Source organism: Salvelinus fontinalis, chromosome 32 (assembly GCF_029448725.1).
Source record: "Salvelinus fontinalis isolate EN_2023a chromosome 32, ASM2944872v1, whole genome shotgun sequence".
Taxonomy (NCBI): Eukaryota; Metazoa; Chordata; class Actinopteri; order Salmoniformes; family Salmonidae; genus Salvelinus; species Salvelinus fontinalis.
Genome location: NC_074696.1, coordinates 37,511,988 through 37,534,298, shown reverse-complemented (window position 1 = coordinate 37,534,298; position 22,311 = coordinate 37,511,988). Strand labels below are relative to the sequence as shown.

The 22,311-nt window shown below is 44.5% G+C and overlaps 1 protein-coding gene across 1 annotated transcript; it reads right to left on the bottom strand.

Moving 5' to 3' along the window:
• Positions 1-666: 666 nt before the first annotated feature.
• LOC129831248 (uncharacterized) lies at positions 667-22,053 on the bottom strand. The gene is made up of 9 exons (XM_055894448.1): positions 21,784-22,053; positions 12,063-12,121; positions 11,674-11,694; positions 11,241-11,513; positions 10,616-10,915; positions 10,137-10,424; positions 9,664-9,842; positions 6,574-6,672; positions 667-6,281 (listed from the first exon to the last, which is right to left on the bottom strand). Exons 2-9 carry the CDS (start codon positions 12,106-12,108, stop codon positions 5,859-5,861), a joined length of 1,629 nt encoding a protein of 542 aa, XP_055750423.1. The 5' UTR covers positions 12,109-12,121; positions 21,784-22,053; the 3' UTR covers positions 667-5,858.
• Between the last annotated feature and the right edge of the window lie 258 nt (positions 22,054-22,311).

Sequence of the window (22,311 nt, the reverse complement as noted above, 5' to 3'; positions counted from 1 at the left end):
CCTACTCTCTTCGTTCTCTATTCTGGAAAAAATAAATGTCCCTGTCCAGTTGCAGGTGTTTCTACAAAAGAAACCTGAGAAAACTAAGAAAGGTTCCTCACCATTTTAGTTGCCGCACATCTAGAATTTCCCAGCATCTTTGCCGGAACTAGTCGTTTCTAGGCGACAGTGCAACTAAAATAAAGATACATGCAAGAGGCATATCTCACTCGATAAAAATCATGGATTTACTATTTGAGTTCTCTGGTGTTTGTAGAACCACCTGCAACTGGACACTGACATTTATAAGATACCTGTTTTCCTGAATCGAGAATGAAGACAGTATCGCCAAATGCAGGTTAATCGAACAATTGTTGGTATAGTTTTGTATATAGGCAAACCTGTAACATCTAGTAATGGACAACACAAATCTTTGCTTATATCACACCATCTGGTGTCACAATCTGTAGCTACACCTGCAGTAGGCCCTATGTCTACACATTACAGGAGGAAACTCGATTCACTTCCAGAATTTGACTTCATTATGGAAATGTCTTTCCCAATCCTGCTACACCAAAAAGGTTCCCTAGTGAGTTTATCTCAGCTTAATATTTTTGTGCCAAAAATGTAAATCATTATATTGGAAGAATATATTGCAGACATGGCACTGACACAAGACACAATAAGTCTCTTCAAAATCCTTTAATGGACATTGCTCATTCATTACAGAAAAAAAAAACATATAAAAAAATTCTGTGCATGATGCCAAAAGTATAACATTTTATAAATTGTTAATTATAGCATACAAGGGTATAGTTGTTTCTACATGATAGCGAAGTATTATAAAAGTCAATGATAATATAGCTGGGGAACCAACAGTAAGAATTCTGGACTTAAACCTAACAGACAAGTTTGGAAAGTCATTCATTTTAAATTAAACAAAACAATAAAATGCAATAATAACAACCAAGGTTAGCATGCATCGTTTAATTTGCAGAAGCAGTTTTCCTGAATATATCTGACATTTTCCCACCAAGGGATCTGAAATAAACCTGCCAGGTAGGTATAACATTCAGCTGATTTCAGCTATGTACTGCGGGCTAGTGAACTCAACCCTGAAGTAGGTAAACTGGACATATATTGCTGAATACTAAATACTACTGAGTCTTGTTTGAAGGATGCACATACATGGTAGGCTCAATAATGAATGGTCAAACTTTGTTGCCAAAATCACACATTATTTTCCTGTATATAGCATAAAGTCACCCCAAGACTTACTCTCACCCCTGGGTGACCATTTGCTTGCATACCATGTAGGCTGACATCAATATTAAGAAAATAGAATTTAATGCAGGTGCAGGTCTACAAAAAACTTGACCTCTCTTTCTAGCATTCCGACACGTTTTCTCCCTTCATTCTTCATGTTTTTTCAAGACAAACCTTTCCTACGTCGTCACATCATAGTAATTTACTACCCATTCCAATGAACCTCAAAAAAAGAAACTGGTACACTTGAAAATTGCAGAGCTGATTTTGTAATGGCTTTTGCGGGCGAGGTGTATATTATTCCAGTCTTAGCCATAGTAATATTGACAATGAGAATACCTCATTGACTGCATGAACAGACACCAACAGGATAGGACCTACAGTGCAATTTAAATAGTACAGTATTCCTGCTGTCTCACAGGCAATATACAGGTCAGCATGCAGCAGTAGTTTTTGGGAATACTACAGCTATGACAGCAGTTATCTGCATAAGAAGACAAAATATTAGTTATAGTCGTGATACTAAGAGTTCTGACGAAATGTTCAAGCGCGTCAAGCATTTTTCCAAAAACATTCTCAGGCGCTGATACTATAGCGTGATAGGTAGATGATATGTGATGCAACAGAGAGCGGAAGAGAAAGGGAGACAGAAAAATAGACATTTTACTGCTCTTATGTCTTCTCAGTCACTCAGTCTAAGGCATCTCATATATTATGTGTATCAGTATCTATCTACTGTGAACTTAGTGAAAGGATAAATGACGCAATTCAGGGATATAAAATTTTGCATAACTTTGCAGTAAGAAACAGTATTGGCTATGCACATGCAATCTATCGAGGCTATATACAAGAGTGCTTGAAAGTGAGCTTTGGGTAATGTTTGTAAGCTATAGTATGTGTGTATGAATTGTAGATATACTTTTTTTTACCCAGTTAAAAAAAGAATACTAATGTTGGTGCTATAGCACGGATATTGCTCAAGATTCAATCAGAAGTCAATTATCTAAAATCGGAATGGGTCAAATATACCTCACCAGATTCACCGGATTCAGTAGCTTGTTACCTGATATGGAAGGGATAGCTTTAAAGATTAGGTGGCTTTTACATTGTCTTTAGTCAACGTTGTTATCCATCCTAATCTAATCAGTGCAAATTCAGCACCAATTTAACACATATCTATAAAATTGTAATACTCCACAAAACCAAGATAATAGCCGATAGAATATCAACGATCAAGTAGCTACATCATATATGATTCATTTATACATAAGATATTTATGCTGTCCAGTATTCTCATGTTGCATTAAAAACAATTAAACCTTCATTTTAAACAAAAAAGTAAGGTATTATGCAGGTATTATTATTTACAATAGCTGCAATAAAATAAAAAAACATTTAAAAAAAATGTTGTTACATGTGGACTTTTTCTCATGTAATTATATTTGTGCTTTTTCTTTCTGACACCAATCATGTTTGACTTACTCTCTTGAGTTCCTCTCACGGATATCCTAAATCGGTTACAACATGAGGTAGCGATATTGCTAGCAGATGCTGTCCCCCAACAACAACTACGTCACGTCCCAGAATGCCTGGGTGTAACGTCCTGACCAGAGTTCTTATGTGTTTTGCTTGTTTAGTGTTGGTCAGGACGTGAGCTGGGTGGGAATTCTATGTTGTGTGTCTAGTTAGTCTGTTTCTATGTCCAGCCTAATATGGTTCTCAATCAGAGACAGCTGTCAATCGTTGTCCCTGATTGAGAATCATATATAGGTGGCTTGTTTTTGTGTTGGGGATTGTGGGTGGTTGTTTCCTGTCTCTGTGTTCTGCACCAGATAGGACTGTCTCGGCTTTCACGTTTGTTATTTTTGTTATTTGTTGATGTTCACCATTTATCGTCTTATTAAACATGTTGAGCACTAACCGCGCTGCAGTTTGGTCCTCTCCTTCATCCCAGGAAGAAAGCCGTGACACTGGGACTGTTACACCCCTTCATTACCTTTGCTTTGACATTTTGAACATGGTCAGCTATACACCCACCTATTATCGAATACAGAATGCCTTCGTTAATAATATGCAGAACCTGATTGGACTAGAGTTGAAACCAATGGGAGGCCTTAGTGGAATGGTTTGTCAGATGTTGTAATGAATGTAATAATATACTGTTTCTGAAGCGAATGGGCTGAGGGTGGATGTCTTTGTAATGTATATTTGCAGCAAATGGACTGATGTTATCTGAATGGTCGGCGAACGGTTCTGAACAGATTGAATAGATCCGGGTTACAACTCGAATAGAACTTAGACAATACAATCATCACGAAATTGCTGGATAAGAATTATGTTCTGTTTTGCATTGTGACTTTGCCGCTTCATTGTAATCTAGTCATTCATCCTCGCCTATCTGGAATACAATGCGTTCACAAAAGATGCTGCACTGAATTGAGATGAAGTAGCTACTGTTATTCGTTTAGAGATTCTGGGTGGGATGTGTGGTTCAAATAAATGAACCTGGCAATATATATTGTGTTAAAAGAGAATATGTAAAAACCTTCCCCCATAAAGACAGTGATGAATGCAGCAGCAAATACATTGAATCTTAATAACTTGCTGGCTTTGTGGGCGCTCCAGTCTCAGTAAGCAGTGTTTTCAGTCTGTCAGGAAAGTAAGTTGGCTTAATTGTTAGCATTTATCAATTCAGCAATCAGTTCCTTTTGGCTAACAGGGCCATGGAGTCAGGCAAAATAAGAATTAAAAAAGGACATCATGCATGTAATTCCTTCTCAATAGGTCTGCCTTACTTACTTGCCTTTTTTTAAGGGCAGCGATCCAAACGCTCAGGTCCCTTCCAAAGGGATCATTGTCATGTCCCATCCGTCAGAGAAGTTCTAGAAGTCTCTGTTCCTAGGCTTGTTCTGCAGTGGCTGCGGTTCTAATGAGAAACGTGTCCTGATGTGGAGGGGTTTAGAATGACCTGATGTGAAGTTGCCGTTGTATTAATTCCAGGTCATTTGTTTTGCAAGATGAGGGATGTAGTAAACATTTACTGTGCTGGGATGATGTCATCAAAAGTGGCAGAGATTGGACACCTTGTTACATGCCCAGGGACACTACTAGCCTTCTTGCATAGCATGGTATTATTCAATCTACTAGCTTGTGTCAGTTAGCAAGAATGATGTAAGAAGATCTTGGGGGTTTTAGCTCTCCAACTCTGCTATTCTATAGAGGCTATATGCTCAGACAAGCGCTTTCTCTGAGTTGGTGCCAAAGCCTAATGCCATGCCTGTACTTTCTGTTCATGGTGTCTCTCTGGATGTAATGAAATTGTAGCGGTATAGGCCTATGTCAGATACTCTGGGCTTATGTTTGTCAGAAGCATTTTTTTACCGAGATTTATTCAAATATAAAGTTGTCTTTATTGGTTTTGTTAATCTAGTATTACAATTTTATTCATATAATTAATTTGGTCTATTACCATATGTCATATATTTTGCTGCTATGTCCCCACATACAGCTGCTATGTCTATGTCCCCACATACAGCTGCTATGTCTATGTCCCCACATACAGCTGCTATGTCTATGTCCCCACATACAGCTGCTATGTCTATGTCCCTACATACAGCTGCTATGTCTATGTCCCTACATACAGCTGCTATGTCTATGTCCCCACATACAGCTGCTATGTCTATGTCCCCACATACAGCTGCTATGTCTATGTCCCCACATACAGCTGCTATGTCTATGTCCCTACATACAGCTGCTATGTCTATGTCCCCACATACAGTACTGGTGGTAAGAGCATTCAATGCTCATAAGAAAGATAGATCAAATATATTGTAGCTCTGTCAAAAATGTTTACATTTTTGTCATGAGAAGAATTCTGGGATTCATTTTTACAGGGGTGTAAAAAAATGTACTCAGAAATCAGTGTGCTCTCATTCCTTTTGGGCATTGTAATCTTAATGTATTTTCATTAATCATCACAATGCATTTTCCCTTAGTCCACCAAGTTATCTTAGATATTATCTCTTAGGCCAAGAGAGGCATGCATGCACTATGCGGTCATTAATACTATCAATTGTCTCTTGGGCCAGCTAAGGCTAAATCCTGGCTTTTAAGTCTAATTTAAATGCATGTGTAACAGGGGTCAGTCTGCTGCTAACAGCTTAGCTTCCTCCACTGTCCGACTGCCCCATACTAGGCTCGAACCAGTGATCCTATGCTTCGCAACACACGTGACAACGTTCCAACGTGTTGAGCCTCCCAAAAGGTATCAATTGGATGGCTCCATCCGCGACATTTTAAGCTAGCTGTGGAGTGAGCTTACGGTACGTTCTTAACTCTGTTTACACATGCATTTCCTGTATGCACAGAATTCATGCGTTCTAATGAGCTAGGGTCTTGTATTTTTTCTTTAGGGAGTAAGTCTAGTGCATTTAGACTGGCAATTTTTACACCAAGCATTTTTGTGTAGTTTTAGTTTATAAAAGCAGTGATAAGGAATTGGGTTATGTCTGCGTGTGGGGGGGGGGGGGGGAGTAATTGAGGCTGAAGAGTAAAGGTTGTTAGGGTGTCCGGTGGTTTGTGTCTGCGCTTTTAGGAATGCAATGCCGGAGCTCTTAGGTGGTGGTGCTCTCTGCAGTGGCATTGGGAACTGACGGGCTGATGGCTTTACCGGCTGCCTCAAGTGCTGCAGACAGCTCGGCGCCCCTGGATGCCATTTCTGGCGTGGTGACACCCATCAGGTCTTCTTCAGTGGCGTCGGCCTCAGACCGGGCCTGGGTCACGTAGCTGGGGCTCATGGCCGAGTCGGGGGTCCGGTTGGCACTCTGGTCTCCCTCGGGGATGATGGTGGCGGCCACGCTGTCAGAGTTGTTGAGGAGCAGCTTGTGGGAGGTGAAGGTCTGGGGCACGTCCGTCTCACATTCGCTGTCCAATGGGAAGGCGGAGGAGTTGAACTCTACCCCCGAGTCGCTCATCTCCAGGAAGTTCTTGTCCGAGGAGAGAGTGTGGTAGCGGCCTGCTTTGGATACCTCCAGACCCTGTGGAAGGAAAGTAACGTGGGGGGGAGGGGAGAGTAAAGAAAGAGTCAGCAAAAAAGGAACATGAATGATTAATTTTGTATGTTTCTGCAAATGTAGTCTAGGTACTGCTTGGCGTGGAGACTGGTTATTTTCAGCCTTTTATAGAAACATTACCCCAGTATTTCTGTTTGTCTGTCTACAGTTAAAACATTTGCAATTATAATGGTGGGATGTGTTTTCCTCTTGCACCTTAACATGCTCAGTGGTAGACCACTTCCCACCACATTATGTGTCCCTGAGCCCTGCTTACCTTAATGGTGACCTCCGTGCTTTCTGTAGCATTGCTGTTGTCCCACGTAGACGCCAAAGTGGATTCCTCAGCGAACCGTGTATAGGCCTCTTGAACAACCTACCAACGACAACACAAGAGGGTCGTATTTTAGCAGGAAGCCACGGCAAGCACATTACAGCAGCAATCACAAGTTCACTTCACCATGTACGCTGCGAATCATAAAGAATACATACGGGTAAATAGGAGTTGGCACACAAAAAGCACATGTACTGCACGCTAAGCTCTTATATAGATTTATAAGATCATCAGGTGTATATATAGTGACACATTGAGAGACTGGAGTTGTTGGCTCGAAAATAACACCCTGGAAGTTTAGAGGAAAAGGCTTCAGGGAACCATCGTTCTTGAGGGACAGGGAATCGCACACTAGAGTGTGTCAGGAGAGAGATCGAGGTAGATCAATCGATTTTCATGTCGGAACACTCCGGAAACTGCTGTTGCGACCGCAAAGCCAATCAGACAAGCGGTCCAGGTTTGTCGCTTAGTCTCCAGAAATCTATGGCTAAATCCATAATGAAGAGGGACATGAAGCCTCGCTGCATTTGAATAGTTTCGTCTAAACCTCCAGAGGGAACACCTTACAGAGGGATTAGAACAGTGGAGGCCCCTCACATCATGTCACAATATATTCAATACATGTAAATTATCTACGGTACACCACGTTCAAACACAAAAATGTACAGCATTAGGTGTACAAAAATTACACAGACACACACATAGACACAGACAAATACGAACAAACATAGAAACGGCACACCTTTGACACAAATTCTGCTGGGCTAGTAGCTGATTAAGCAATATACACCCCCTCCCCCCCAAAAATACGATTATAATCAAGAATAAGATCTTACATGGATGTACAGTGTCGCAAACTTTGAATAATTACTACAGTGCTTGAATTGGCCCGGCTTCCCAAACCCAGATTAAGCCTGTAACTGGACTAAAAATCACCCTCAACAGAGATTCTCCATTGAGCATGCATTTTAGACCAGGAGTAACCTGTGTCCAGGAAACCCATCCAGTGTGTACACTTAAACTACATGATGTCCTAATGCACAATGCTCTTGATGCAGTAATTGATGTGAAGGTCTATTCACTCATCTCCACAGTATTCCAATACTAGAGAACACTAATTGCTATAATACCAGAGTGTACGGCTGTGATAATCTTAGTCCAGGTGGCAACTTAATCCAGTGAACTATACAGCCTAATCCCACATTATGTCTGTCTACTCTGCATGTACTGTAAGTGTGCTACTAACTACGTGTAAAAATCCTGCAATTCACAACGTACCACAGCATATAATCAAGAAAACAAGTGGTAGATCTAGTCCAGTATCACCAAGCCAATGAATATGTTAATCACTACTGCCCCGATCTTAGACAAACGCACAGCAGATACACACACATCAGCACATACTCACACATACACATAAATACATGTTTACCTTGTAATTCCGCATCCAACAACAATATATGTGGATGTGTGCTTGAAAATAGCTGAATCGTATTGGACGGCTGCATCTGTATGCTTATTTGCACTGAGGCTAGGACTGCAGTTATCATGAATAAATAACTGCTGCAGCTATTTGTCAGTTTGGAGATTAGCGAAAAGAGGGAGGGGTGAGGAATGGATGGCACAGACAAATAATCACTGACGGTGGTAGGAGGCCCACACAGCATAGTGACACTATGACCATCCCCAGAGCGTTAGTACAAACACCAATACAGATTCATCCACTTAACACTACGGAATGAAGCCAGAACACAGTTCTCTCACCAAGCAGAGGCTCCGTCGGAGGCTCCTTTAATAGGGAGAAACGTAACGCAAAGGCAAAACGTTAACTAGATTTCCCCCCAATTTGTAATTAGGCCGACATTTATTGTGTGGACCAATTGAGATTGAGATTAAGATGATGGGTGGACAATGGCAACATTGTGGGCTGCAGACAGAACACTTGAAATTACAACTATGATGGAATCTGCCATATGGAGAGAGTGATGACTGATGATATATGGATGATCTCATTTTGTGTGATTCAAAGCACCACACATCCAGGAAGCAGACATTGGGCAGACCGGTTTCGTTCCTTGGTGAATTCCAGCAAATTAATCAAAGTTAATTAGGACCTGAAGTTTAATTAAAGCTAATTATCTGAGGTTTATAGGTCAAGACTAAAGACTAACACTGATGGAGGAAAAGAGAGCGGGACAGGCAAAAGTACACAGAAACACACACAAATACAGTTATATGTACACAGACATCTTTCTTTGACCATACTTAAAAGGATAGTGCAACATTTTACAAAATTCCGTGCTGGTTACCTTACCCTGTAAGCAGTCTATGGACAAGGCATGACAGCAAACCATGCTTTGGTTTTGTTTCACTTTTTAGCATTTGTGGCACAAATCCAATGCAAGTCAATGGGTACAATATTACAATTTTCACGCTTCATGTCCAAATCATCTCTAAGTAACTACATTCATTTACAAAACCAATTTTAAGATACTTTAGGATGAATTGGACATGAAGAGCGAAAATACTAACGTTGTTCCCATTGACTTGCATTGGATTTGTGCCACTGATGCTAAAAGGTTAGCAGTTTAAACAGTGGCCAGGTGAACAAAACCAAAGCATGAATTGCTGCCGTACCTTATCCATAGACTGCATACAGGGTAAGGAAGCCAATATGTAATTTTGTAAAATGTCTCACTATCCCTTTAAGAGGTCTTACCATCACCATTATTTCTCTTACAATCACTTTGCAATCTGCGACCTGTGTAATAGGAATATGGCATTATCATTTTGGAATCATATTGAGCCATTGTCGCAGTGTGCTATGGTCTACGAGTATATTAGGCCTGGAATCATAGTAACAGGATTCCAAAATACATGAAAATGGACGATAATTGTTAGTAAACTAAGTGTTTCGGCGTGAGAATAGCATACATATATGATAAAGCAGATGCTGTTTAACTATAGTACAGGGGTTGGATCGTGGTGTCTTAACGTTTTCACCCCCGTCGAGGAGGCGTTAGGGTGAGTTACCTTGACGAATGCGTCTCCATCCCCCTTGCCCGCCTGCTGGGCGATGAGGGCAATTTGACGCGCCTTCTCCGCCCGACGGCGCACATTTATCAGGCAGGAGAGCAGACACACCAGCAAGAGGAGGACCAGGAAGCCCAGTAAGGAGAGGATTGCAACATACAGCGTGGGTAACTTATAGGCTACAAGAGAGAGGAAAGAAGAGAGAGGGGATGGAGAAAGGAAAGACATGAGGGTAGAGGATGGACAGGAATATGATAAGGAAGATAGGGGAAAGACAAGCAGGCAGAAAGGAACAAAGAAAAGAGGAAAGATGGATGAGAGGCGAATGTGGAGAGTTACAACATCAAAACGAGAGTGGAATATACAGTGCCATCGATGACAAGAAGAAGAAAGGGAAAGGAAAGACCATTAATAGAGGTGATAGATGGATCTATATGTTAAAGCCCTAGTCTCCATCCTGACCCACGGTTTACCTTCCACCTCCAGGTAGATGTTGGTCACAGGGAACCCCAACAGGTCTGTCACTCTGAAGAGCCCCATGTCACTAACCCGGACCCTCTCCAGAATGCACATGGAGCCTTCTACAGTCAGCCTGCCGTCCAGTGATGGGTCCAATGGCACCACTAGCTCTCCTTGCTCTAGTATGACCCGGTCCTTCCGGTCCCAGTCTGGAGTGTACATGAGGTTGACTTTGGTGTGGTCCACAAACAGGTTGATCTTCAAAGTACTGCCATATGATAGGTGGACGAAGTTCTGGTGCTCTTTGGAACAAAGGGGAAAGAGAAAAGGTTGTCAAATAATTCTGGTTGCTCTTATTTTGACTTGTGTCTTCAAGCTTTGTCAATCCTATTTTACCCACACCACTAACCACAATTTCAAACCCCCTAGATCAAGTATTATCTCCCTCTGACATTGACTCCTCCCTCTCGGACTTTGGTCTTCCTCATCTCACCTTTCACGTTCAGGCATGACCTCCTCCTGACTTTCCCATCGCGGTCCAGTACGGTGAAGCTTCCCTCGTCTGTCCCCCGCACCATGCTTAGAGTCACCCTTTTCTCAGACACACTCAGACGACCCTTGTACTCCTCTGGGGGGATGGAAGTCTGGTTGAGCAATACCACTGCCGGTGGCTCCGTGGTCTGATTGGCATGGGCTTGACTGGACCTGAACTCCAGGGTGATAGGGCCAAAGATGTCACCGAGTGGGATGTGGTATGTCTCACCGTACTTGACCACCTGCTCCAGCGCGCAATCTGCCAGGGAGTACACAACAGCACAGCACTATCCCTCAGAGCTCTGGGGGAGTATTTTCTTCCTTTGCAGTTGCATTCGCATCAGAACAATGATCGTAATCGATTGCAGACCAAATGCAACGACGTCAATAATGCAAAAAAAAACGTTCATTTCGATTGACGTCTGCCTCTAAGGGTTACACAGTTTGCGCAGAGTTAGGATACAATCTTAGATAGTGAATGTGTTGGATAAACAGTGGTTTTAAGAAGTATAGAAACAAGTCGATTGCAACGCTGAGAAGAAAGGTTTGAAGAATTAGAAGAGCTGAAGATGAATTAACAGTACCTCTGACGATGAGGATGATGTGTTTGACATCGGCAGGCACCTCAGTGTTCTTGATCACGTACATGCCCTCTTGCTCCTCCCCCACATCCTCCAGGATGAGGTGCTTGAGGGAGTTGAGCTGGGCCCGTTGGCCCACCACCCGCCCGTCCCTCATCAGGACCACCTCGGCAGTGCGGTTGGAGGCGGGCTTGAACAGAACCTCAGTGCTGACTAGGGATGGGAGTGGGATGTGCACATCCTCGCCGAAAAAAGCAATCTTGTGTTCTTCTTTGACTGAAGAGAGAGAATGTAAAAGAGGTAGAGATTGACAAGGGTATGCAGAGTTTCAGGAACAATATGTCAGAATCAGGGTAAAGTTACTGATGGTATTCATACTTAATCTTCAGGTTTTGACAGTCACTGAGAAAAATCTGTAGATCATGCGTGACTTTACCTTTCAGGGATGCAGTCAGAACTGTAAAGTAAAAGATAGATTTATTTTAGCATTACTTTACGTTCTTTGTCAATGTTTACAAAGATCCTTCAAGAAGTTAGAAATAATTTGTACTACTGGATGAGAAACTACTACACTTGGCAAATATCACAAAACCTTTTGCAATGTAAATGGCCTACATTCTCACTGTAAAAATAGAACTGCTGTCAACATCAAACCCTCAGTAAATTAGTGAGGGGGAAGATAAAGGAGCAGATAATAAATGACTCATTCATTTTGTACTCATTTGAATAAAATCTGATATAATCATGTGACTGTGTCAAACATTCTTTATGCTCTTTCAACCTCTCAACCTATATCACTGGTGAATAATTCGCCAATATGCTTACCAGTGCAGAACACGGCTCCAAACACGGCAACACCAATTATTTTCATCTTGATTGAATCTCTGAAAACACATAATACATTATTCTTTTTTTACAGCAGGATATTTCTTATCTAAATATGGATTTAATTATTGTACATGCATGCACAGTATACAAATACCTTTCAAACTAAATTGTAGAGATACAGTATGAAGATGAACAAAACATAATAAGGAATAGTTTAAATCTGGACATGCAGGGCTCAAATGTAATAATCTACTCCTAGTAAATTCTAGTGTAACTGGGAGTCTGCAGTGGTAATGACATCATTTCCTGAGGTTAATTAACAGGAATGGTGTGTAGTTCCTCAGGGCATTAGTCAGCTCTTTTGTGTGATGAGGCTGACCACCATTAGACTAGAGTGGACATGAGCCTAGGCTTGGGCCACCATTCTGCCTACAGTGACAGGAGATGGGGAGTAGGGGAGGGGGAGGATCTAAGTGGCTCCAAGGATCCTAGTGTACAACCATGAAAGAACACAGAGTGCTGTTTAATAAGCATTGCCTCTTTCAGCGGCACAAATGAAGAAATTACAGAACTGTCTATTTCCATCTCATATTCGGGACACAGGCTGAAAATCAAAGTGTAGCCACAGTTTTAAAGGCAATGGGTTTCCAATGGGTTGTATTTAGTACACTAAAAACTAGGGGTTCAACAAGGGTTCTTCTAAGATCCTCAAAGTTCTTTGAAGAACCTTAGGGTTCTTGGCATTGAAAATGGCCCAAATGAGGAGGTGGGGTTCATTGAAGAACCTCCTTAGTTGGTGGGGGTTCTTGCAGGAACCTAACAGCCCAAATGAAACATTTGGATTCAAGGTTGAAAGGACAGCAGGCACAGGTACTTAACTGAAACATTTTAAGATCTCAATTTAAGGTAAGGTCTGTCCCTCGTATGATCTAAATTCATATTGTTTTATTATCTTTTCATATTTGTGCAAATCGTTCTAAAACAGAAAAAGGACACAATTCAATGGATATCAATCAAGAAAGAGGTAATGATATGTAGGTTATAAGAATATGTTGAAGGCTAGCTGTATTGGATGCAGATGACTGAACTGCTCACTTCTGTGTCTGTGTCTGCAGGTATACAGACGAGGAGGCATACAAAGGTATGTCAATTAGTATTGGTATGTTATGCATATCACATGTACCATCCTCCTCTCTTACCTCTTCAATGAAAATCCCATAGGCCTCTACATTATGTACAAGTTATGCGTATGAAAACCATTATCAAAACAGTTTTTTCATTCACATTTACCACAAAAACCAAGGTATGAATACTGTCGTATGCATGTTTTGTTAATCATCTGTATAATTACTATTTTTTGGATTCACAGACTTCACCCTCCCTACAACTCTGATGAATATAACAGGTTACCTGTTTGATCACCATGCACTGCTAAATCATTCTGGCTATGGATACGGAGAACATCAACACATTAACATCAACACGCCAGATGATATACCCATTGGACTTGGGGCTCTGCTGGGAGTTTACCTCATATTTTTTATTTTGCTTTGCCTCTAAAATCATAATTGACACTAACTAAAATATTGTGTTATTGCTATGCGTATTATTATTATTAACAATAATAATAATAGGTGAGTGAAGTAGTTAAAAAATTAACCCCAAAAGGTTCTTCAAATGGTTCTTTGAAGATTCATTAAAAGGGTTATTCAAAGAACTTATAGCGGTTCCCCCACAGTTTCAAGTTGAAGAACCCCGAAAGGATACTCCAGGAACGTTTTCTTTCTTGAGTGTATCAGAGTTTAATAATAGTTCCATACAATATGCCATGCTAATTGAGTTTGAATGGTCGGCTATTATGTTGTACATTAGCTTATTGCATACTGACCAACTGAGTTGTGCACGATGAGTTGTGCACTTTTTTCAAACCTGGAAGTACAAAGGATGTAAATCAATCAACAAAAGGTTTTGCTTTTGAAGAATGATCAGCTGCTTTGGCCCATTGCCTGAAGGCCAAATAACTCATGGTCGAAAGTAGGCTGTGCTGTTTTCAGAACAAGCCATATATGGTTAGGTCACTCAATATTTGTTTTGTGGGATGTAAAGGTGAACTAAAGGTGTTCACCCAAATTTATCGCACATACAGTTGAAGTCGGAAGTTTACATACACCTAAGCCAAATACATTTAAACTCAGTTTTCACAATTCCTGACATTTAATCCTCGTAAAAATTCCCTGTCTTAGGTCAGTTAGGATCACCACTTTATTTTAAGAATGTGAAACGTCAGAATAATAGTAGAGAGAATGATTTATTTCAGCTTTTATTTCTTTCATCACATTCCCAGTGGGTCAGAAGTTTACATACACTCAATTAGTATTTGGTAGCATTGCCTTTCAATTGTTTCAATTGTTTTACTTGGGTAAAACATTTCGGGTAGCCTTCCACAAGCTTCCCACAATAAGTTGGGTGAATTTTGGCCCATTCCTCCTGACAGAGCTGGTGTAACTGAGTCAGGTTTGTAGGCCTCCTTGCTCACACACGTTTTTTCAGTTCTGCCCACAAAGGTTCTATGGGATTGAGGTCAGGGCTTTGTGATGGCCACTCCAATACCTTGACTTTGTCGTCCTTAATAAGCCATTTTGCCACAACTTTGGAAGTATGCTTGGGGTCATTGTCCATTTGGAAGACCCATTTGCGACCATGCTTCAACTTCCTGACTGATGTCTTGAGATGTTGCTTCAATATATCCACATAATTTTCGTTCCTCATGATGCCATCTATTTTGTGAAGTGCACCAGTCCCTCCTGCAGCAAAGCACCCCCACAGCATGATGCTGCCACCCCTGTGCTTCACGGTTGGGATGATGTTCTTCGGCTTGCAAGCCTCCTGTCACGTTCCTGACCGGTTTTCTGTTATTTTGTATGTGTTTGACGGTCAGGGCGTGAGTTTGGGTGGGTAGTCTATGTTATGTGTTTCTATGTTGGTTAAAGGGTGACCTGATATGGCTCTCAATTAGAGGCAGGTGGTTTTCATTTCCTCTGATTGAGAGCCATATTAAGGTAGGTGTTTTCACATTGTTTGTTGTGGGTGGTTGTCTCCTGTGTCAGTGTCTGTGTATGTTACGCCACACGGGACTGTTTCGGTTTTGTTTGTTCGTTCGTTTTATGTAATCAGTTTTCCTGTTCATGCGTTCTTCGTGTTTCATGTAAGTTCGTCGTCCAGGTCTGTCTACGTCGTTTATTGTTTTGTAATTATTCAAGTGTTCGTCGTGTTTTCTGTTTTGTTTATTAAAAATCATGTCTTATCACAACGCTGCATTTTGGTTCAATCCCTGCTCCTCCTCTTCGGATGAAGAGGAGGAGGAATACCGTTACAGAACCACCCACCAAACCCGGATCAAGCAGCGGGACCACAAACAGTGGTCCACGAAAAAAGGATTGCAGGATTTCTGGAGTTGGGAGGAAATCATAGAGGGAAAGGGACCCTGGGCTAAGGTGGGAGTGAATCGCCGCTTTAAGGAGGAGAAGGAGGCAGCCACAGCCCAGGAGCAGAGATATGAAGGTACGCGGCTAGAAAGGAAGCCTGAGAAGAAACCCCAAAAATGTATTGGGGGGGTGGCTAAGAGGTAGTGGGCCATGAGCAGGTAGGAGACCTGCGCCTACTTCTCAGGCTAACCGTGGAGAGCAGGAGTACGGGCAGACACCGTGTTACGCAGTAGAGCGCACGGTGTCTCCTGTACGTGTGCATAGCCCGGTGCGGGTTATTCCACCTCCCCGCACTGGTAGGGCTAGATTGAGCGTTGAGCCGGATGCCATGAAGCCGGCCCTACATATCTGGCCACCAGTACGCCTCCTCGGGCCGGCTTACATGGCACCAGCCTTACGCATGGTGTCCCCGGTTCGCCTACATAGCCCGGGGCGGGTTATTCCACCTCCCCGCACTGGTCGGGCGACGGGGAGTATTCAACCGGCGCCACCTTCCCGCCCCAGCCTAGTACCACCAGTGCCTACACCACGCACCAGGCTTCCAGTGCGTTTCCAGAGCCATGTTTCTCCTCCACGCACTCTCCCTATGGTGCGTGTCTCCAGCCCAGTGCCTCCAGTTTCGGCACCACGCACTAAGCCACCTGTGCGTCTCCAGAGCCCGGTACGCACTGTTCCTTCTCCCCGCACTCGCTCTGAGGTGCGCGCCCTTAGCCCGGTACCACCAGTGCCATTACCACGCACCAGGCCTATAGTGCGCTTCGAGAGGTCAGTGTGCCCTGTCCCTGCTCCCCGCACTAGCCTTGAAGTGCGTGTCTCCAGTCCGGTGCCTCCAGTTCCGGCACCACGCACCAGGCCTACAGTGCACCTCATCCGGCCAGAGCCATCCGTCTGCCCAGTGCCATCTGAGCCATCCGTCTCCCCAGCGCCATCTGAGCCATCCGTCTCCCCAGCGCCATCTGAGCCATCCGTCTCCCCAGCGCCATCTGAGCCATCCGTCTGCCCAGTGCCGTCTGAGCCATCCGTCTGTCCCGAGCCATTAGAGCCGCCCGTCTGTCCCGAGCCGTCAGAGCCGTTAGTCAGTCAGGAGCCGCTAGAGCCATTTGTCAGTCAGGATCTGCCAGAGCAGCCAACCAGACAGGATCTGCCAGAGCCGCCAACCAGACAGGATCTGCCAGAGCCGCCAACCAGACAGGATCTGCCAGAGCCGCCAACCAGACAGGATCTGCCAGAGCCACCAGCCAGCCATGAGCAGCCAGATCCGCCAGCCAGCAATGAGCAGCTAGATCGGTCAGCCAGCCATGAGCAGCCAGATCCGTCAGCCAGCCATGAGCAGCCAGATCCGTCAGCCAGCCATGAGCAGCCAGATCCGTCAGCCAGCCATGAGCAGCTAGATCCGTCAGCCAGCCATGAGCAGCCAGATCCGTCAGCCAGCCATGAGCTGTCCAGCCAGGATCCGCCGGAGCCGTCCAGCCAGGATCCGCCAAAGCCGTCCGCCAGGATCCGCCAGAGCCAGCCATCCAGAACTGCCCCTCAGTCCAGAGCTGTCTCTCTGTCCGGAGCTGCCCTTCAGTCCGGAGTTGCCCCTCTATCCTGAGCTACCTCTCTATCCTGACCTACCTCTCTATCCTGACCTACCTCTCTGTCTTGAGCTACCTTATCCCGGTGCTGCCCCTTATCTCGACGGTACCCTTTAAATTAAGTGGGTGGAATAGGAGGGTGGTCATTCAGAGGGGAATACGGAAGCTGGGTTTGACTATGGTGGGGTGGGGACCTCGCCCAGAGCCTGAGCCAACACCGTGGTCAGATGCCCACCCAGACCCTCCCCTAGACTTTGTGCTGGTGCGCCCGGAGTTCGCACCTTAATTAAGGGGGGGGGGGTTATGTCACGTTCCTGACCGGTTTTCTGTTATTTTGTATGTGTTTGACAGTCAGGGCGTGAGTTTGGGTGGGTAGTCTATGTTATGTGTTTCTATGTTGGTTAAAGGGTGACCTGATATGGCTCTCAATTAGAGGCAGGTGGTTTTCATTTCCTCTGATTGAGAGCCATATTAAGGTAGGTGTTTTCACATTGTTTGTTTTGGGTGGTTGTCTCCTGTGTCAGTGTCTGTGTATGTTACGCCACACGGGACTGTTTCGGTTTTGTTTGTTCGTTCGTTTTATGTAGTCAGTTTTCCTGTTCATGCGTTCTTCGTGTTTCATGTAAGTTCGTCGTCCAGGTCTGTCTACGTCGTTTATTGTTTTGTAATTATTCAAGTGTTCGTCGTGTTTTCTGTTTTGTTTATTAAAAATCATGTCTTATCACAACGCTGCATTTTGGTTCTATCCCTGCTCCTCCTCTTCGGATACCGTTACACCTCCCCCTTTTACCTCCAAACATAACGATGGTCATTATGGCCAAAAAGTTCTATTTTTGTTTCATCAGACCAGAGGACATTTCTCCAAAAAGTACAATCTTTGTCCCCATGTGCAGTTGCAAACCGTAGTCTGGCTTTTTTATGGCAGTTTTGGAGCAGTGGCTTCTTCCTTGCTGAGCGGCCTTTCAGGTTATGTCGATATAGGACTCGTTTTACTGTGCATATAGATACTTTTGTACCTGTTTCCGCCAACATCTTCACAAGGTCCTTTGCTGTTGTTCTGGGATTGATTTGCACTTTTCGCACCAAAGTGCGTTCATCTCTAGGAGACAGAATGCTTCTCCTTCCTGACCGGTATGACGGCTGCCTGGTCCCTTGGTGTTTATACTTGCGTACTATTGTTTGTACAGATGAACGTGGTACCTTCAGGTGTTTGGAAAATGCTCCCAAGGATGAACCAGACTTGTGGAGGTCATTCCACCTCCCCGCACTGGACGGGCTACGGGGAGCATTCAACCAGGTAAGGTTGGGCAGGCTCGGTGCTCAAGGGAGCCAGTACACCTGCACGGTCCGGTATATCCGGCGCCACCTTCCCGCCCCAGCCCAGTACCACCAGTACCTACACCACGCACCAGACTTCCTGTGCGTCTCCAGAGCCCTGTTCCTTCTCCCCGCACTCGCCCTGAGGTGCGTGCCCTCAGTCCGGTACCACCAGTTCCGGCACCACGCACCAGGCCTATAGTGCGCTTTGAGAAACCAGTGTGCCCTGTTGCTGCTCCCTGCACTAGCCTTGAGGTGCGTGTCTCCAGTCCGGTACCACCAGTTCCGGTACCACGCACCAGGCTTATAGTGCGCTTCGAGAGTCCAGTGTGCCCTGTTCCTGCTCCCCGCACTAGCCTTGAGGTACGTGTCTCCAGTCTGGTACCACCAGTTCCGGCAACACGCACCAGGCCTACTGTGCGCCTCAGCAGGTCAGAGTCGGACGTCTGCCCAAAGCCGCCTGCACTGCTCGTCTGCCCAACGCCGCCTGCACTGCTCGTCTGCCCAGCGCCGTCTGAGCTGCCTGCACAGCTCGTCTGGCCAGCGCCGTCTGAGCTGCCTGCCTGCCCAGCACCATCTGAGCCATCCGTCTGCCCAGCGCCGTCTGAGCCATCCGTCTGCCCAGCGCCGTCTGAGCCATCCGTCTGCCCAGCGCCGTCTGAGCCGTCCGTCTGCCCATCGCCATCTGAGCCGTCCGTCTGCCCAGCGCCATCTGAGCCGTCCGTCTGCCCAGCGCCATCTGAGCCGTCCGTCTGCCACGAGCCTTCAGAGCCGTCAGCCAGTCAGGAGCTGCCAGAGCCGCCAGCCAGTCAGGAGCTGCCAGAGCCGCCAGCCAGTCAGGAGCTGCCAGAGCCGCCAGCCAGTCAGGAGCTGCCAGAGTTGCCCTTCAGTCATGAGCTGGCCTTCAGTCATAAGCTGCCCTCCAGTCATGAGCTGCCCTCCAGTCATGAGCTGCCCTCCAGTCATGAGCTGCCCTCCAATCATGAGCTGCCCTCCAGTCATGAGCTGCCCTCCAGTCATGAGCTGCATCTAGTCCGGAGTAACCATTCAGTCCAGAGCTGCCTCTCTGTCCGGAGCTGTCCTTCAGTCCGGAGTTGCCCCTCTGTCCTGAGCTACCTCTCTGTCCTGAGTTGTCTATATTTAGGAGGGGCCTTGGTGAAGGTTCCTGGACCATGGTCGGGGGCGAGGGTCGCCACTCAAGGGACGCTGAGGAGGGGGACAAAGACAATGGTGGAGTGGTGTCCTCGTCCTGTGCCGGAGCCGCCACCGCGGATAGATGCCCACCCAGACCCTCCCCTTGAGTTTTAGGGGTGCGCCCGGAGTTCGCACCTTGAGGGGGGGGGGGGGGGGGGTTCTGTCACGTTCCTGACCTGTTTTCTGTTGTTTTCTGTTGTTTTTGTATGTGTTTAGTTGGTCAGGGCGTGAGTTGGGGTGGGCATTCTATGTTATGTGTTTCTATGTTGGGTTAAATGTGTTGCCTGATATGGTTCTCAATTAGAGGCAGGTGTTTGACGTTTCCTCTGATTGAGAACCATATTAAGGTAGGCTGTTCTCACTGTTTGTTTGTGGGTGATTGTTCCTGTGTCTGTGTCCGTCGCACCACACGGGACTGTTTCGTTTGTTTAGTCTGTTCCTGTTCGTGCGTTCTTCGTGTTATATTGTAAGTTCACATGTTCAGGTCTGTCTACGTCGTTTTGTTGTTTTGTAGTTATTCAAGTGTATTTCGTGTCAGTGTTCGTCTTGTCTATTAAATTCACGTGGAAAATTACCACGCTGCACATTGGTCCTCAGATCCTTCTCGCCTCTCCTCGTCTGAGGAGGAGGAAGAGCTAGACTGCCGTTACACACAGGTACACCTCCAATAGACTCAAATTATGTCAATTAGCCTATCAGAAGCTTCTAAAGCCATGACTTTCTGGAATTTTCCAAGCTGTTTAAAGGCACAGTCAACTTAGTGTATGTAAACTTCTGACCCGCTGGAACTGTGATACAGTGAGTTATAAGTGAAATAATCTGTCTGTAAACAATTGTTGGAAAAATTACTTGTGTCATGCACAAAGTAGATGTCCTAACCGACTTGCCAAAATTAACAAGAAATGCGTGGAGTGGTTGAAAAACGAGTTTTAATAACTCCAACCTAAGTGTATGTAAACTTCCGACTTCAACTGTATCTCATCAGTTTGACATCCCGTGTCGCTCTACCTCACATAATCGCGCGAGGCATCTTTTTTTTTTTTATATCGCTCGGCGGTAAAACAGTGTGCAGTCTGTACACCCGTGGTGCGACAAGGGTGTGTCACGCTTCGCTGCATGGGCTATCCCAACAAGATAAAACACAGCTTTGGTAATGATGAGGAATATACTGCACTGAGGAATTTGGAAGACATGGGGAGACCCCTTCTCGTTCCAGCTACGATTTCTGTCATCCGTGTGGATTTTGGCAAAGCTCGCACTCTCTTTTTTGCGCGCATCACACGCGCACAAAGGCTCCCTTACTCGCGTCCCCCGTTCACCCCTTCGCACTAGACCAAGTGCCATTGAAAAACCTGTATTCTCTCTTCAGTACATTGAGTATGTGACCAGACCAAACACTTACTTAGCGACTATGCAAAATTTGCCATCTGTCGTTCCCATTAATTACGTAGCCTAACGATTGGGTGTCCTGGCAGGGTATCCATGCATTAAGGCATTGGGCAGGACGTCAAACAAATATTGAAGAATAACCAATTTCACATTCAACTACTTACCATTCGTTCATCAATTACATAAACGATTGAGCGGGAGGGTGGATAAAATATAATAGGCTTATGATTTGTCTTTTTTATTCCCAGCCCTATAATAAACTGCACCTTTGATGGGGAGAAGAATAGCCTAGAAATAACGAACCCTCCGCATATTGTTTGTTCTGGTGTTTATTGTGAGGATATAGGCTAGAATCTGAAGATGCAGAGGCCGTTAAAGCTTTCGAAATAGCATAAATAGCCTATGAAATGCTGCCTGGTGCCCAACAATAGTCATTGTCCCCGTTTCAAATGTTCTATTATTAGCCTTTGTTTATAGGAAGTGCTATACTTTACATGTAAAATAATCATGAGATGTTATGTTTTTGTAGGTGAAGATGAAGGTAATTACTGTCATCCTACCCGTCTCTGCTGCATTACCGGTATCACGCCCTAAATTACCCATATTAGATATAGCTGTTAGACATGCATAAAAAAACAACCAGATAACCTGCCAGCAAACGAAAAAACTGCAAAATTTAACCCATACATTTCTCGGTGAAATAAAAAACCAGTAGAACTGAGCAGATATAGATGCATCATAATTGCTGGTAATTACCTTTCAGACAGGCTTGGATCCGAAAACAGCAGATGGGATTTACGGGGTACAGAAAGTAAGGTTTTCTACTAAATGTAGTTTTTTTCTTCTTAATATCTTCCCCCTCTCCCTCACCCCCAACCCGTCAAAGAAAGGGACTTCAATGGTGTTACGAATCGGGATTATCTGGAGAGCTTCGGTAGCTGTCGGTTTGTGGTCTGTTAATGATCGGTGGCGCTCGTACCATTCCGTTAGAATCCGGAGGTTCGGCTCTGGAATGCCGCCACTCATATTCATGTGGGATTATGACTTCACATCTTGTTTGCCTTGATGTTTGATTTTAATAACAAATATAACAATTTTATTCCAGGAAAGTACCAACAAATTGAATATATATATATAAATATAGTTTTACAACTTTAGATATCCTGTAGGATACAATATCTCACGTATAGGTGGGTTAGTTACATTGGTGACTGATGAATTAAACAAATTCAAAATGGCCCTCCATTTCACGACCTAATTAGTTTTTCATTTATCCGTTTTGAC